Consider the following 14,951-nt stretch of genomic DNA (forward strand, 5'->3'; position numbering starts at 1 on the left):
GGAGACAGAGGACTGCACACACCTCAGTTGAAGGGTACACGGAGCTTTCACGGAGCTGATGACTGGAACGGACTAGGGAATGGGACACAGGAGAACACACTGGAGGAAACACAGGAGGTAAGTATAACAGGCAGGTAAGTCTTTCAATGTATCTCACGGATAGCATAGAGAGAGAGTCCACTTCATTGAAACGAGACTGGACACTGGAGTGAAGTGAGGTGTGTGCTTTTGAAGGGGAGCTGATGATGATTGCAGATTTGTGACAGGTGCGTGTGATCAGTACTCAGGTGAAGGTGTTCGCTGTGATTGGGAGGTGACTGAGTCTGGCCGATCTGTGACATCTTGCAATTCTGACATTTTTTCTCAGAATTGCACAATATAAAGTCGCAATTGTGTGGTATAAAGTCCGAATTGCAAGATATAAACTCACAATTCTAACTTTTTTCCTCAGAATTTTGAGTTTATATATCGTTGCTAATATAATTATTAAAACAATTGCGAGTTAAAGTCAGAATTGTGCGATATACACTTTTTTTCACTCTGAATTGGACTTCATAACTAGTAATTGCGAGTTTATATCTCACAATTATGAGAAAAGAAGTCAGAATTGCAAGGGAAAAAGTCATAACTGCACGTTTATATCTCGCAATTGTGAGTGTTTTTTTTCTCTCACAATTAATTGTTTATATCCCACAATTCTGACTTTGTAATTTGCAATTGTAAGTGTATATCACGTAATTTTGAGAAAAAAAGTCAGAATTGCGAGATGTAAACTCACAATTGTGAGACAAAAAGTCGCAATTACCTTTTTATTTTTATTCCGTGGCAGAAACGGGCTTCCATACATCAGGATGAATAAAGCCAGGTTTTTCATTGTAGGTAAACTAACCCTTAAACGTCCTCCTCATGCTTCTTACTTCCTAATGTTAAACATGAGTAGTTTCTAGAAAATCCTATTAAACAGACGCCAAGTCTAATTCAACAGAATTTAGATCCAACAACATGCATTACCAGTACGTTAAGATAAACTTTACATTCTAGCTTCTGGGAAAGTAGCTATTTGTTATAATGATGTTGAATGGGGAAAAATATCTCGCCTATTTAGTCTCGCCTCGTTTAGAAACACAAATAAGTCAATTTTTCTGAAGAATCTGTAATTCAGCAGCTCTTCTGCACTGATATGGCCTCATCTGGCTGGTTAGTTGGTGGCACATCTGCTCTTTCTACCTGCCTTTCAGAACGTGCTACATTAATAAATGTCACTGCCAGTGATGTCTGGCTTTGAGTGCATCTACGTGTGTTATTATGTAGCCATGACACTGAATAAAATTGCCTTCTGCGTTAAAACCCCAGAGAAAGATTTTCCACTTCTGCATCAGATAGCGCTAATGAGTTGAATCTCATTTCGTTCAACCTTTAATGTAAGTAAACATGAATCCTTTGTGGCCCGTGCTGCTGTAAACACTTTTTTTTTTCTGATGCAACTCCAGGTATTTGTATTTCTCTGTTAACTGTGTCCTTCATCTGCAGACTGGTTAGTATTCATTCAGGCCATCCTCTGATGTTTAGTGGCTATGAGCCAATCACACTTTCATTTCCATTTCATTCCTGGCCTTTGATGATATTCATAAAGTATGAGTGCAAACGTTGCTTGAAAGACACTTTCATAAATGTCTTCTACTAAAAAACTATTCCTTTTCTCAAAGAAAACTGGAGAATTCATTAATTCATAATCATTATACAGTTGAATGGTGAGGGATGAGCTGTCACACACTCTCTCTCTCTCTGTCACTTTCTCTATTAATAGTCAGATGGCAGTGGGTTTTCAAGCTGACTGTATGTGTGTGTGTGTGTGTGTGTGTGAGCTGGTATTTATCACGTTATGGGGACCAAATGTCCCCACAAGGATAGTAATACTAGTAAATTGTAACCTTGTGGGGACATTTTTGAGGTCCCCATGAGGAAACAAGCTTATAATGTGTGTGTGAGTGTGTTAGAAACATTTTGTTCTTCCTGTGCTCTTTCCTGAACACACAAACATGCTTTTGAGAAAGTGCCATGCTGTTCAGGTCAACAGGTATGGCATAAATACGTAATTACTTGCATAAACAACAATAAAAGTGTCACATGTGCAAGATGTTCCAACCTCACTCATATTTCTCTCCGAATAATGTCCCACCTATAAATGTGTCGCACGGCTGGATACCAAATCAAGGACCAAACCGGATTTTAAAGATGTTTAGTGATTACACTGCTTTGAAAACATTGGATCTCTGCCACATGTAAGCAATAAACTGGTTTCACACCATTTTCATCCTGGTATGCAAAATGAAATCCTAAAATAAAAAAAATAAATAAATACCAAACAAAATGCCTGAAAAAGTCTACATTTTTTTCCTAATATGCAATTTGTAATAATTTTTTAACAATAATCTAAGTGAAAAGTTAAACGCATAAAAATCAATAGGAATTTGACATTTTTGTACAATTTTGGTTTATATCATAGAAATGTGCAGAATCATGTTTTTTCATAAAAATTAAATACTAGGCAAGGCACGTTTATTTATATAGCACATTTCATACACAATGGTAATTGAAAGAAGTCTACTTTACATAAAAGGGATTCAAATAATCGTTAAAAAATAGCAATCACAACAATAAAAACAAGGAATTCAAAAACGTATTATTCAAATTATTTAAAATGAATTAAAACATTTAAGAATAGAAAATGATTATACATAAAATGTGACCCTGGACCACAAAACCAGTCATAACGGTCAATTTTTTTATTCATACATCATCTGAAAGCTTTATAAATAATAGGGCTGGGTAAAAAAAAATATCAATATCTCGATATTAATCGATTCTCTTTTTTACGGAACGATATCGATTCTTAAATCCCAAGAATCGATTAGTCTAGCCTGTTTTCAGTTAATGGACGGAACATTGAAGGGCACTTCCCATCCAATAAATCGCAATAAGCATTGTGCTTTGGTGCTTTTAATATGAAGCAAAGTCTCAGATTTCAAATTCTGTCCATCCATTGTATTGCAGTATTTAAACAATAAATGCCGTTTTGGCGCTGTTTAATGTGGAGTGACAGATCGCTGTAGCGCCTCAGTTCAACAGACGTGAACTGATCATCTCCTCCACATTAATACCAGTTTCAGCACAAAATAAACATGACTAAACATCCGAAGGTAAGTTAAAAGAAAGAGTACAACTTTACAAGCTGTTTCAGCTGCGCAAAGACGTCAATATAACGTCTTGTAAACAATGTCACGTAACGTCACATTTACCTCAGAAACAAACATATTCGGTGACCATAAACTCATTAGCTCATGTTGCTAAATATATGCATAATATAACATATTATAATTTTTTTTACTGTTCTTATGTTTAATTTATATTTGAATAATCCATCAATTTATTTTTACAGCCACCATTTAAATGTTTATATATATATATATAAAAAAAAACCGAATTGAAGTAAAAATATTATTATGTAATTGTAACTTTATTATTTTAAAAACTAAATTATTTTAAGTGTAATTTTAGCAGTTGTAGGCTATAGCTTACAAATCAGTCAATTTTAACTTTCAATATTATAGTAATGTAGTACCAAATGACTCTCATGTATATTTTACAGCATTAGTTGAGAGAGTACGGCAAGTACCGTACCTGATATATATCCAAAATAATCGATATTGAATCGAATTGGTAATCGAATCGAAAGCTTGTGAATGAGAATCGAATCGAATCGTGAAATTTGTGTCAAAACCCAGCCCTAATAAATATGTTTTACATTGATGTATGGTTTGTTAGGATAGGACAATATATGACCCGAGATACAACTATTTGAAAATCTGGAATCTGAGGGTGCAAAAAAATCTAAATATTGAGAAAATCATCTTTAAAGTTGTCCAAATTAAGTTCTTAGCAATGTATATTACTAATCAAAAATTACGTTTTGATACATTTACGGTAGAAAATGTACAAAATATCTTCATGGAACATGATCTTTACTTAATATCCTAATGATTTTTGGCATAAAAGTAAAATCGATAATTTTGAACCATACAATGTATTGTTGGCTATTATATATTATACCCGTGCTACTTGACTGGTTTTGTGGTCCAGGGTGCAATCTAAACAATAAAAATACTAAATACAAAATAAACAGTCTTATGCATTTTCTTTAATAAAACAATTTTTAACATAATCTAAGTAAAGTGTTAAATGTATAAATCAGCATTAATTTGAGAATTTATTTTAGTACAGTTTTGCTTTATTATATCATAGAAATGTGCAGAATTAAAATGTCAACTCAATCATAGAACTTCTGTTTTAAATTACAATATGAATCAGGAAGACAAGCTCACCCTTTTCAAGTTTGCGACCACGAGTTGTTATTCATGTCCGAGGAGACATTTCAGCATGATTTAGTAGCAATTTGACCTTTAAAAATAGGGAAAGAGAATAAGTGAAGATCTTTGCTGCAAGATGATGTGTACCTAACCTTTTGGGTTTTTGAAAGGTTTTTGAAATACTTTCTTCAATCGCAGTGAAAGAAAATTAAACATTGTCTCTATAGGATAAATATCTTGGGTTGAAAGCAGTCCACAGCTCTTCACATTAGAGGAGGCTCTCTGTTAAAATCAGACTGAAGAAGCCAAAGGTCAGGGATGTGTTAATGTCGGTGAGAGCAGGTCTGGTGAGAAATCTTGAGTTGCGAATTGTGAGAGATTGATACTGTAAACGCTTCATCCATTGCTTCGCACTTTGAAGGTATTTTCCTCACCCATGACCTTTTCTTCTCCCCACACAATTTCTGCTTTCTTTTTCAGCCGCCCTACCTTTCTCTCATTGTAGGCCTCCTGGTCTTTTTAATATTCTCCATCAGTAGACTGTGATGCAGGGAGAGATCCTGTAAATTACTTCTTTAGGACCCAGATTCATAATAATACATTGGATGGCCTATAACAAGATATCCTAGCAATGCATGATTATATGGTTATAGAATTATGTGTATTTAGGTTAGTTATAAGAAGAGAACTATGACCCAATTTTTGGTCACAACCCACCCATTGAGGACCACAGATTTAGAGCAGCAGAAAAAAAAAGCTCACTGATTCTTGATTCATGGGATAAAACCTGCCCCACTATCCATTAGTTTTACAAATAGCATCAATTTTTTAATAAATCAGAGTTTTGTTATGAACACAAATGTATCATTTCATTACCGGTACTGACCATAATTGAATGCTTCATATTGATTGATATGTATCTTTACCTGTTTATACATATTAAAAAAAAAATAATGAATCAACTGCTGCAGGTGTCAAAGCTCAGGTGGACTTGATGAACAGTGACGCTGCAGATTCATTTACAACAACATTTAAAAACACAGTATGTTTTTTTTTTCATCTGATGTGAAAATGCAAATGTGGCTGGTGAGATCAAGGAGAGCCTCTAACATGTAGCCCTCAACATGTGCAGCGGAAGTACTGTAGTGCACTTCAGATGTGCCTCTGTGATTGCCAGTAAGTTGATTAGCTTAATAACGGGGCTCGAGGGACAGATGTGAAGAAGGACATAACATCTCATGTTCTCTGCAGCCTAAAAAGTCTTAGTTGCACTTTATTTACACCATAATTGTTTACAGTTGATGAATTTTCAACCCAGACTCATATGAAAACATACAGTGGGTACGGAAAGTATTCAGACCCCCTTAAATTTTTCACTCTTTGTTATATTGCAGCCATTTGCTAAAATCATTTCAGTTAATTTTTTTTCCTCATTAATGTACACACAGCACCCCATATTGACAGAAAAACACAGAATTGTTGACATTTTTGCAGATTTATTAAAAAAGAAAAACTGAAATATCACATGGTCCTAAGTATTCAGACCCTTTGCTGTGACACTCATATATTTAACTCAGGTGCTGTCCATTTCTTCTGATCATCCTTGAGATGGTTCTACACCTTCATTTGAGTCCAGCTGTGTTTGATTATACTGATTGGACTTGATTAGGAAAGCCACACACCTGTCTATATAAGACCTTACAGCTCACAGTGCATGTTGAAAAATTTAAGGGGGTCTGAATACTTTCCGTACCCACTGTACCTCTACAGACCTCTACCTCTACATGCATTTCACTGCAGTTTCTGAAATGATCACTAGTAGCAGTAAAACAACATAAATGTTCATTCCTTTTCACACAAATCATGATGGCAGATTATTGATTAATAAAGACTTATTTGTGTGCAGTTTCATGATTTCAAAACACTTTTACCATAGTGCATGATTTGTAAACTAAAACATTTTGACATTTGTGTTACATAACCAGCTCCATATGTAAGGCTTTTCTGATGTAGTAAACTTGCTTGTTAGCGCACCTGGTACAAGCATTAGTTTTGTGATACAAAGCACTCGGGTACGAGTTCTGTGAAACACAAATCACAATAAAAGAACTCAAAGACTTGTGGAAGCAAGCTAACATGGCATGGTTGCATCAGCACATGTGTTTTTATCTCAGGTTTGCTTTTGTTGACACTATCGGTTAGGTTTAAGGTCAGGTTTAATGTAGAATTTCAAAAGCATCAGAGCATTAACCATTTAGCACCATTTAATTTCAGAATACATGCAACATTGTAATAAAACATTGCCAGATTCACTTCTGTCTGTCTCAGATAAACCTGAACATGCTTTTAGCACCACTCATCTGACATTTCACTTTTAATGTGACACAAAACATGCAAAAAGCAACATAATATAATTTTGCCACAGGCATGTTTTTCTCAATGAATGATGGTTTGTACATTTTACAGTAATTACTAACATGTATTTGTTATTTTGGGCCTGAGAATGTTGATTCAGTACTACAGAGAAATCCTTATATAAAAGCAGAAGCTATTTTAACTCCGCGGTCATATGTTGTTGATTATCCTTGATATCATCTATTATCCAGTAGAAGCATTTTATGTTAGATTACTTATGATATGCCAGCACACACAGTATGGAGTATAAACAGCTTACAGATGAACACATGCACAAATATGGCACATATAAGTCCTACTTTATCTCTTGGGAAGAAGGCATGCCCCTGCCAAAGGAAATGGAGCATAATTAGAGTAATTGGATCAATATCACTACATAATTGTAAAATAAAGGGATTAGCACTGTAGATTTTGGTGCAGGTGTTCCTGCGGGCAGAGCGGGACGGCTCTATTGCTATTGTTCATATTTATAACGGTGCTCGTCTGTGCTTTCAGTATATTAATTGCTCTCAGTTCTCATTCTTCAGGCCAAGTGATTGTTAGTCGATAGATGTTTGCCTGAAACGAAAGCTGGATCGTTCGCTGCTGTTCTCTGCGACTGGAGCAATTTAAAATGTTTGATAATATGATGCAGTTTTCATCTCTCATTCTTGTTGTTTTTATCGGGTGCAGTTTTTTGCAGATCCATGCGCCAGCAGCCCCTGTCTCCATGGCAACTGTAGCCAGAACAGCGAGGGGGATGGGTTTGCATGCGAGTGCAGCGAGGGTTACAGCGGGGTTCGGTGTGACCTGCCTACCTTGACCTTTGACCTGTCCGAGTCCACCTGGGACCTCGCCGAGAGCCTCGTCCCAGAACATGCCACGCCCGCCACACCTGCGACCACCACTCAAGTGTTCCAGCCAACCACAGTACCCGCCACTACTCAAGCTCCGCCCACCCTGGAGCCGTGGCGACCCAAACCGGGTCAGAAAGCGGTGGAGATACTGTGGGAGGATCAGCAGGTGAGCAGGTGTGCGTTTGTGTGAGCGTGGTGTGTCATGACGGCTGGGTTCCTCCTGTGAGTAGCTTATTTTGTGTGGGTGTGTGTTGTAGATTACTGATGAAGCCGAATGTGTGAGTACCGCCGGAGGTGAGTCTGCCGGAATGATGACTGTTTCCATGGAGGTCGCAGAGGAAACAGCTGTGAAGTAAGAAACTTTCTCATGTCGTATTTTTCTTGGAAAGATATATTAGAATAAGAGAGTTGTGGGCTTTCAGTGTGTTTTTATTTTTATTTTCTGTAGCATATATGGATATTTCTAGCCATGAACTATTGCAAAATAAAATATAATATAGTAAAAAGAATTTTATAAATATTAAATAATATATAAAAATCTTCAAAATATTGATGGAAATATAATTAATCAGTTATCTATATTATATGTTTAATTGATTATATAATTAAATTATGCATTTAAACCACAGCCACACTTTTGGAGTACATTGACAATCTTACCATATAATTTCCAAGTACTTTTCAGATTATTTTTGGCCATCATAACAGATAAATATAGATTTTAAATTATACAAATTATTTAGTATATTTTATATATATATATATATATATATATATAGTAAAACTGTAGTATAGTAAATTATTGAATAGAATACATTTGATATTATTTATATATTAATAAATATTTAATGTAATAAACTAACAACTTAAATATTACTATATTAAAACATAATATATACATAAATTATACAGTTTACATTCATTATACATTTAAACCACAGCCACACTCTTGGAATACATTGACAATTTTACCATATCATTTCAAAGTACTTTTCATATGATTTTTGGCCAACATGACAGATAAATCTATATTTTTGATCATATGAATTATTTAAAAAGCTTTAATATAGTACATTTTTGACAATTATACATTGACTATGATTTCTATATTATAATAAATATTTAATGTAATCAATTATTAATAAAGCTTATTAATAAAATATTACTATATTAAAACATAATATAATATATAAAATAAAATGTATTAGGCCCTCACATTCATGGAAGAATAAAAGTCAAAACATCTTGTTCTTAACGTTGTTCCCATTGTACAGTTTGCTACATAATTTTCCTGACTTTAGTTTATTGACATGGCATGTGACTGATTTTGATGAGATCTGTGTGTGTGTGTGTGTGTGTCTGTGAGTGTGTGTTTTCAAACATATGTATGTGCCTGCAGCATGGAGGAATATATATATATATATATATATATATATCCCAATTTTTGAATCAAATAAATATAAAATATATATACACACACACACACAGTATGAGAAATTATTTGCTTCAAATTGGGACTTTGCCTTTGAAACATCCTTGTGCATAATGTCTGTTTCCAACTTGTTTGCAATTCAGAATTCTTCCAGATGCATTGATGAGTCTTTTATTTGACCCTGTCTGGTTCTGTGCGCCAAACAATGTCTGTCCTTGAGGCATTGCTGTGTGTGTGTGTGTGTTTGTGTGTGTGTGCATATGTCTGTTTATGTCTGAGAGGGAGAAAGAAGACACTGTTGTTGTCGTAGCAGATGTTATAAAATATCAGGACCCGAGCCTAAAAGGAAATTGTGTTTTGTAGGTTTATAGTTGTGTAAAAAAATATCCACAATATTATTAACATTTTATGACATGGATTTGCTTTAAATAACTAACGGAAGACGTAAAACACAACAGCCAAGCAAGCTAAAAACCATCAGAAGACATTAGCACCTGCATAGCAACACCCTAGCAAGCACTCCAGTGGCTAAACTCACACTTTCTTTGAAAAAAAAAGTTACTCTTTTATTATTTGTAAATACTCTATTACAACTATGGACTTTTTTTTTGTTTATCTCTCTCTATGTAGGTGTGCTGCACATTGGTGCACCCTCTGGTCCGGAGGTCACTTTGAGGCTGCATCTCAATGTAAAAACCAATAACTGTATGGAGCCCGGCATTGGATTCAGCGACCCACAATGCTCTGGGAAAGGAAAATGCATCACCCAGTCCTCTGTGGTAATGACCTCAGATCATAATAAGTGTTATTTGTTCTCATATTTTCTCTTTTTGGAAAACTTAAAGGACCAGTATTACAACCCTGGATCTGTGCTGCTTTTCTTTCCAAAGTGTTGATATAATAGTTATGTTTGTGTGCTTTCTGTCCAGAGATTCTGTGAACATTTGATGATTTGTGTTTAAATGTGAATCACAGGACACATTTTACTGCCAGTGCGATGATGGGTATTCTGGGATCTACTGTGAGGAGTTTGACGCATGCCACCTGAAGCCCTGCGAGAACAACGGCACCTGTACTGACCTCAGACAGAGAGATGAAGGACAAAACTACACCTGTACCTGCCAGCCAGGTGTGTGAGCTTGTGTGTGTTTGAGTCATTCTCAGGAATCTGTGTCAGGACATGCGCGTCCCCTGGCTGAATTACTATGATAGAATTAACAGGGTTTTGATCTTAGGGGCCGTTTACATGACAACGTTTTCAGCCAAAAACTGGAAACTTTTTACACGTCTTGACTGTTCGTTTACACGACAACGGCATTTTGGGGACTGAAAACGCATATTTTTGAAAACAGGTTTCAAAGTGCAAGTTTTTGAAAATGGCACCGTTATCGTTTCCGTGTAAACACCCAATACGGGAATCTTTGAAAACGGTGACGTCATGCATGTGCGTAGTACGTGTTAGGTATGCAGACATGCGCAGTACATGTTGATTTTAAAGACAAGCGCGAACAAACATACACAACATTGGCGGAGTACATGGTACTGTTGTTGCTGCTCAAGCGTTTGCTAACGCTTCTTCAGAAAAGTGTGGATTTACTTCACCAATATTACAACCAACAGCAGAGACGCATCATATACATCATATAATCGTCACTTCTCTACAGGTATTGTTTACTAACAAGGTGACAGCGCCAACTACTGGCCTGGCATACGTAATACAGCGTTTTTGGCTGTTTTCGCAGATATGTGTAAACGCGAATCATTTTGAAAACGTTGTCGTGTATACGTGAAACTTTTTAAAAACGCAAGGGAAAAACGTGTCCGTTTTTGACTACACCGTTGTCATGCAAACGTAGTCTTAGTTGCATTATTTGTGTTTTGACTGGAATATCACATTTGCATAGCCCTATTCATCAGTGAGTTATTTAGGTTATATAGGAAAAATAAACCTTTTAAAATGTATTTTTTACTCGAAACACCAAGCTTTCACTGCCTATACATTTGTTTCTTTTTTTTCCCTTCTTTTTAATAGTTCACTGTGGTGGCTACATAAGTTTAGATTATAATATATATGAAAAGTCAGATAATAATAATATATGTTATATAAATGTATTTTATGCTCACCAGGGCTTCATTTATTTTAATCAAAAATACAATAAAAACAGTACTATTGTGAAATATTATTGCAATTTAAAATAACTCTTTTCTATTAGAATATATTGTAAAATGTAATTTATTCCTGTGATCAAAGCTGAATTTTCAGCATCATAACTGCAGACTTCAGTGTCACATGATCCTTCAGAAAACATCCTTATATGCTGATTGGATGCTCAAGAAACATTTATTATTATTATCAATTATGAAAATAGTTGTGATGATTTTTTGAGAATTTTTTCTAACCAATATACAGTAGTTGTCAATTATTTGTATGTTTCTATGTCCTTTAACTAATATTCAGAACTGATGTTTATTTAATGTTTTGCTTCAGTTTTTATTTAATTTCATCTTCATATCACAACAGTAAAAAACACAGCATAGCAGCTGCAACAATAATATTAACAACAGACCAACTAAATTGACTAAGTTTAATGTGTTCAGATGGAGATCATAAACAAATAAATGACAAGGGAGTCTATCAGCTTTGCACAAATGTAATTACTCGTTTTTGATGAATAGAAAGATCAGAAGAATAGCATTTAGTATTAGTTTTGCTGTAAAATTCCCTTTCCCTAGTTAGTTCTACATAAACATCAAACATTTTTATTAAATACATTAAAAACCACCTACAATGTGCTTTTATTCATTGAAATACATTCAAAATATTAACATGAAATAGCTCTGAGTATTTGCATAACAGGAATCTAGCAAGAAGCAATGTCCTTATGAATTGTGTGTATGCATGTGCTGTCTTGTGTCTGTTTTTGTGAATAATGGAGATTAACCTTGGGCAAAGCACAGAGCTTTAATGCTCTAATGATGCTTTAAATGGAAAAATAGGGCAGGGGAAGAAAATGGAAAAGGAAGAACAAAATAAAGGTTGAGCAAGAGACATTGAAGGTCGGGGATTTGTGCCTTTGATCATGCAAATGAAGATTATTTTGAGCCTGTTATTTAAAGCCTTCCAGAAGAAACAACTGTGCCTTTTTAAGAAATGCTGTCATGGACATGCTGATTGCAAGGCATATCTGTTAATGTCTAGTGGAAGTCATGCAAGCACACAAACAAACACTGTTTACCGTTCCATCCATTTTTGTAAGAGGATTATCTGGAGAACACAGGAGGGCATAAATGATGTTAATTTGTGGTGTTGTAAGAAAAGCAGCCAGCCTGCTTTGGCCAACTGATTCTTGTTGGTTTATAACTGAAGGCTTTGTTCGATTTTTTTTTTCTCACTGTTTTTATCTGAAGGAAAATAACAGATTGTGTTTACTGCAGCCATTTGTATGTGTGAGTCAGGTTTTATCAACATTACAAGGACTAAATGCTCACACAAGGATAGGAAAACCTGAAATCACCAATATCCCCCATGAGGAAAATGGCATCATGTCATAATGAAAAAGTAAAAAATGCAAAAAGGTTTTCGTGAGGGTTTTTAGTTCAATATAAAAATAGTAGAACTCAAAGGAAAGTTCCAACCAAAAAAATGTTTGCTTGTGTATTAGAGATTGACCGATATAGATTTTATGATAACCGATAACAATGCAGATTGTTTGTATATGTCTGAAAACTGATATGCAAAATTAATATTTATTTTATGTTTTACTTTATATATCATGCAAACACAACTAGTTCCCTAGCTGTGTATAATTATACATTGTCGGTGGATCCGATATTGAATTAAGGAAAACTGATTATCGGTCACTTAAACCGATTATTGGTCATTCTCTAGTTTGTATGATGCATTAAAATGGAATGTTTTTTAAATTCAGATTTGTTATGGCAAACTGAGATAATACAATCTGTCTGTGTGTTTTAAAACCTAAAAATCAACAACATGCCCATGAGGAAAACATCTTAATAAACATGCTAAATAATGTCTTGATAAAAATGTGAAATGCTATTTTTGTTAGGTTTAGTTTTAGGGATAAAAATATCTTTAGCTTAATGTAAAAACAATGGAAGTCAATGAAAAGTTCCCACCACAAACAAATATGTGTGTGCGTGTGTGTGTGTGTGTGTGTGTGTGTATTAGCGATTGACCGATATTGAAATTCTATAACCAATACTAGGGCTGCACGATTAATCGCATGCGATATTTAACGCGCATCTTGTCAGAAAGCCGGTTCTGTAATCAGCGGTAAATCTCCATCACCAGCGTACTTTCACGTTGAGCAGCATTAACTACACAGAGCCATTGTTCACTGATGAGCTGCGCAAAAAATCGCGCGAATATGAACGTGGTTTAGCACAGCTCGTCAGTGAACAACGGCTCTGTGTAGTTAATGCTGCTCAATGTGAAAGCACGCAGGTGATGGAGATTTACCGCTGATTACAGAACCGGCTTTACTGATAAGATGCGCGTTAAATATCGCATGCGATTAATCGTGCAGCCCTAACCAATACCAATACCAATTATTTGAATGCTTATATGAATGCTGATAACTGATATATATTTAATGTTTTACTTTAAAGGGGTCATATGATGTTGCTAAAAATAACATTATTTTGTGTATTTGGTATAATGCAATGTGTTTATGCGGTTTAAGGTTAAAAAAAAACATTATTTTCCACAATGTACATTATTGTTGCTCCTCTATGCCCCGCCTTTCTGAAACGTGTCGATTTTTACAAAGCTCATCGTTCTAGTAGTTTCGCTTTCACAACGAATCACACAGCATCTCCACAACATGGCGGCGGCGGCAACAATACTACAGCTAGAATAAAAGTTATGCCTTCTTTCTTTGCGTGAACATTTGGGCGGCGTTATGCAAATCTTCCCACATAGTGATGTAGATATGTGGGGGCGTGTTAGAACGAGCCGTTTTAGGTAGGTGTGGCTGACTCTTAACTTTTATAAAGAATATCTCTTTGGATTTGACTCTTTGGAAAGAGAAAGGAAAAACTGAAACCATATGACCCCTTTAATAGTCATACTAGTTCCCTGGAATAATTGTACATTGTCAGAAGTTACAAAGAAAACAGTAAATACTTTACATTAGTGTCCTTTTCAAATTACATATTATCAGAATTATTCATATTTTTGTTGCGGTCTAAAATAGGTTATGAAATACCTGCTGACAGTACAATTTTTAGTCTTTTACAGAGTGTCACATCTGCAGCAAATGACAAACACTCTCATGTGTTTGTTAAACATGTTTATTTATAATATCGGTGTCTGATATTACAAAACTGATATACGATTAAGGAAAAGTGATTATCGGTCACTAAAACTGATAAATTCTATGTATGATGCATTCAAATGTAATGTGTTTTTAATTTCGGATGTGTTATGGAACATTTAAATAATAATACACTCTGTGTGTGTGTTTTAGGTTTTGAGGGAGACCGCTGTCAGTCATTGGTAGATCACTGTGTTTCTGGACCCTGCAGGAATGGAGCCACTTGCTCCAGCAGCCTAGAAGGACCTCACTGCTATTGTGCTGAAGGTATTTATTAATAGCCTCCTCTCATGAAATCATGTCTGCAACGATCACAATCTGTTGTGTGCTTGTCTCGGTGTGTATGTTTGCAAGTGTATGTGTGCGTTAAGCTTAAATCGTCCTGATTCGAGCTCTATTTCTGTTCCTTCTCCTCTTGCTCTCTCTAAGTGTGTCAGAGAGTTGCTTATTTTAAACTCTCTTCCTTTCATCCAATTAATCGTGAAACACAGCCCAGCGCCACCCTCTCTCTCTCAGGAGGACCGCACCTTCAGCGCTGGCTCTCTCTCTAACCAGGGCACGC

At 35.4% G+C, this 14,951-nt stretch overlaps 1 protein-coding gene across 1 annotated transcript in view; it reads left to right on the plus strand.

Annotated features, from left to right (window-relative positions):
* LOC107692522 (delta and Notch-like epidermal growth factor-related receptor) overlaps positions 1-14,951 on the plus strand; it is a 31,584-nt gene that overhangs the window by 5,251 nt on the left and 11,382 nt on the right. Inside the window, exons 2-7 of the mRNA XM_016491605.1 lie at positions 7,455-7,784; positions 7,876-7,970; positions 9,194-9,243; positions 9,681-9,829; positions 10,026-10,179; positions 14,543-14,656. Of these exons, the coding sequence (XP_016347091.1) occupies positions 7,455-7,784; positions 7,876-7,970; positions 9,194-9,243; positions 9,681-9,829; positions 10,026-10,179; positions 14,543-14,656 (892 nt within the window). The remainder of the gene's footprint in view (positions 1-7,454; positions 7,785-7,875; positions 7,971-9,193; positions 9,244-9,680; positions 9,830-10,025; positions 10,180-14,542; positions 14,657-14,951) is intronic.

This window comes from Sinocyclocheilus anshuiensis, unplaced genomic scaffold (genome assembly GCF_001515605.1).
Source record: "Sinocyclocheilus anshuiensis isolate Anshui unplaced genomic scaffold, SAMN03320099.WGS_v1.1 scaffold1082, whole genome shotgun sequence".
Classification (NCBI taxonomy): domain Eukaryota; kingdom Metazoa; phylum Chordata; class Actinopteri; order Cypriniformes; family Cyprinidae; genus Sinocyclocheilus; species Sinocyclocheilus anshuiensis.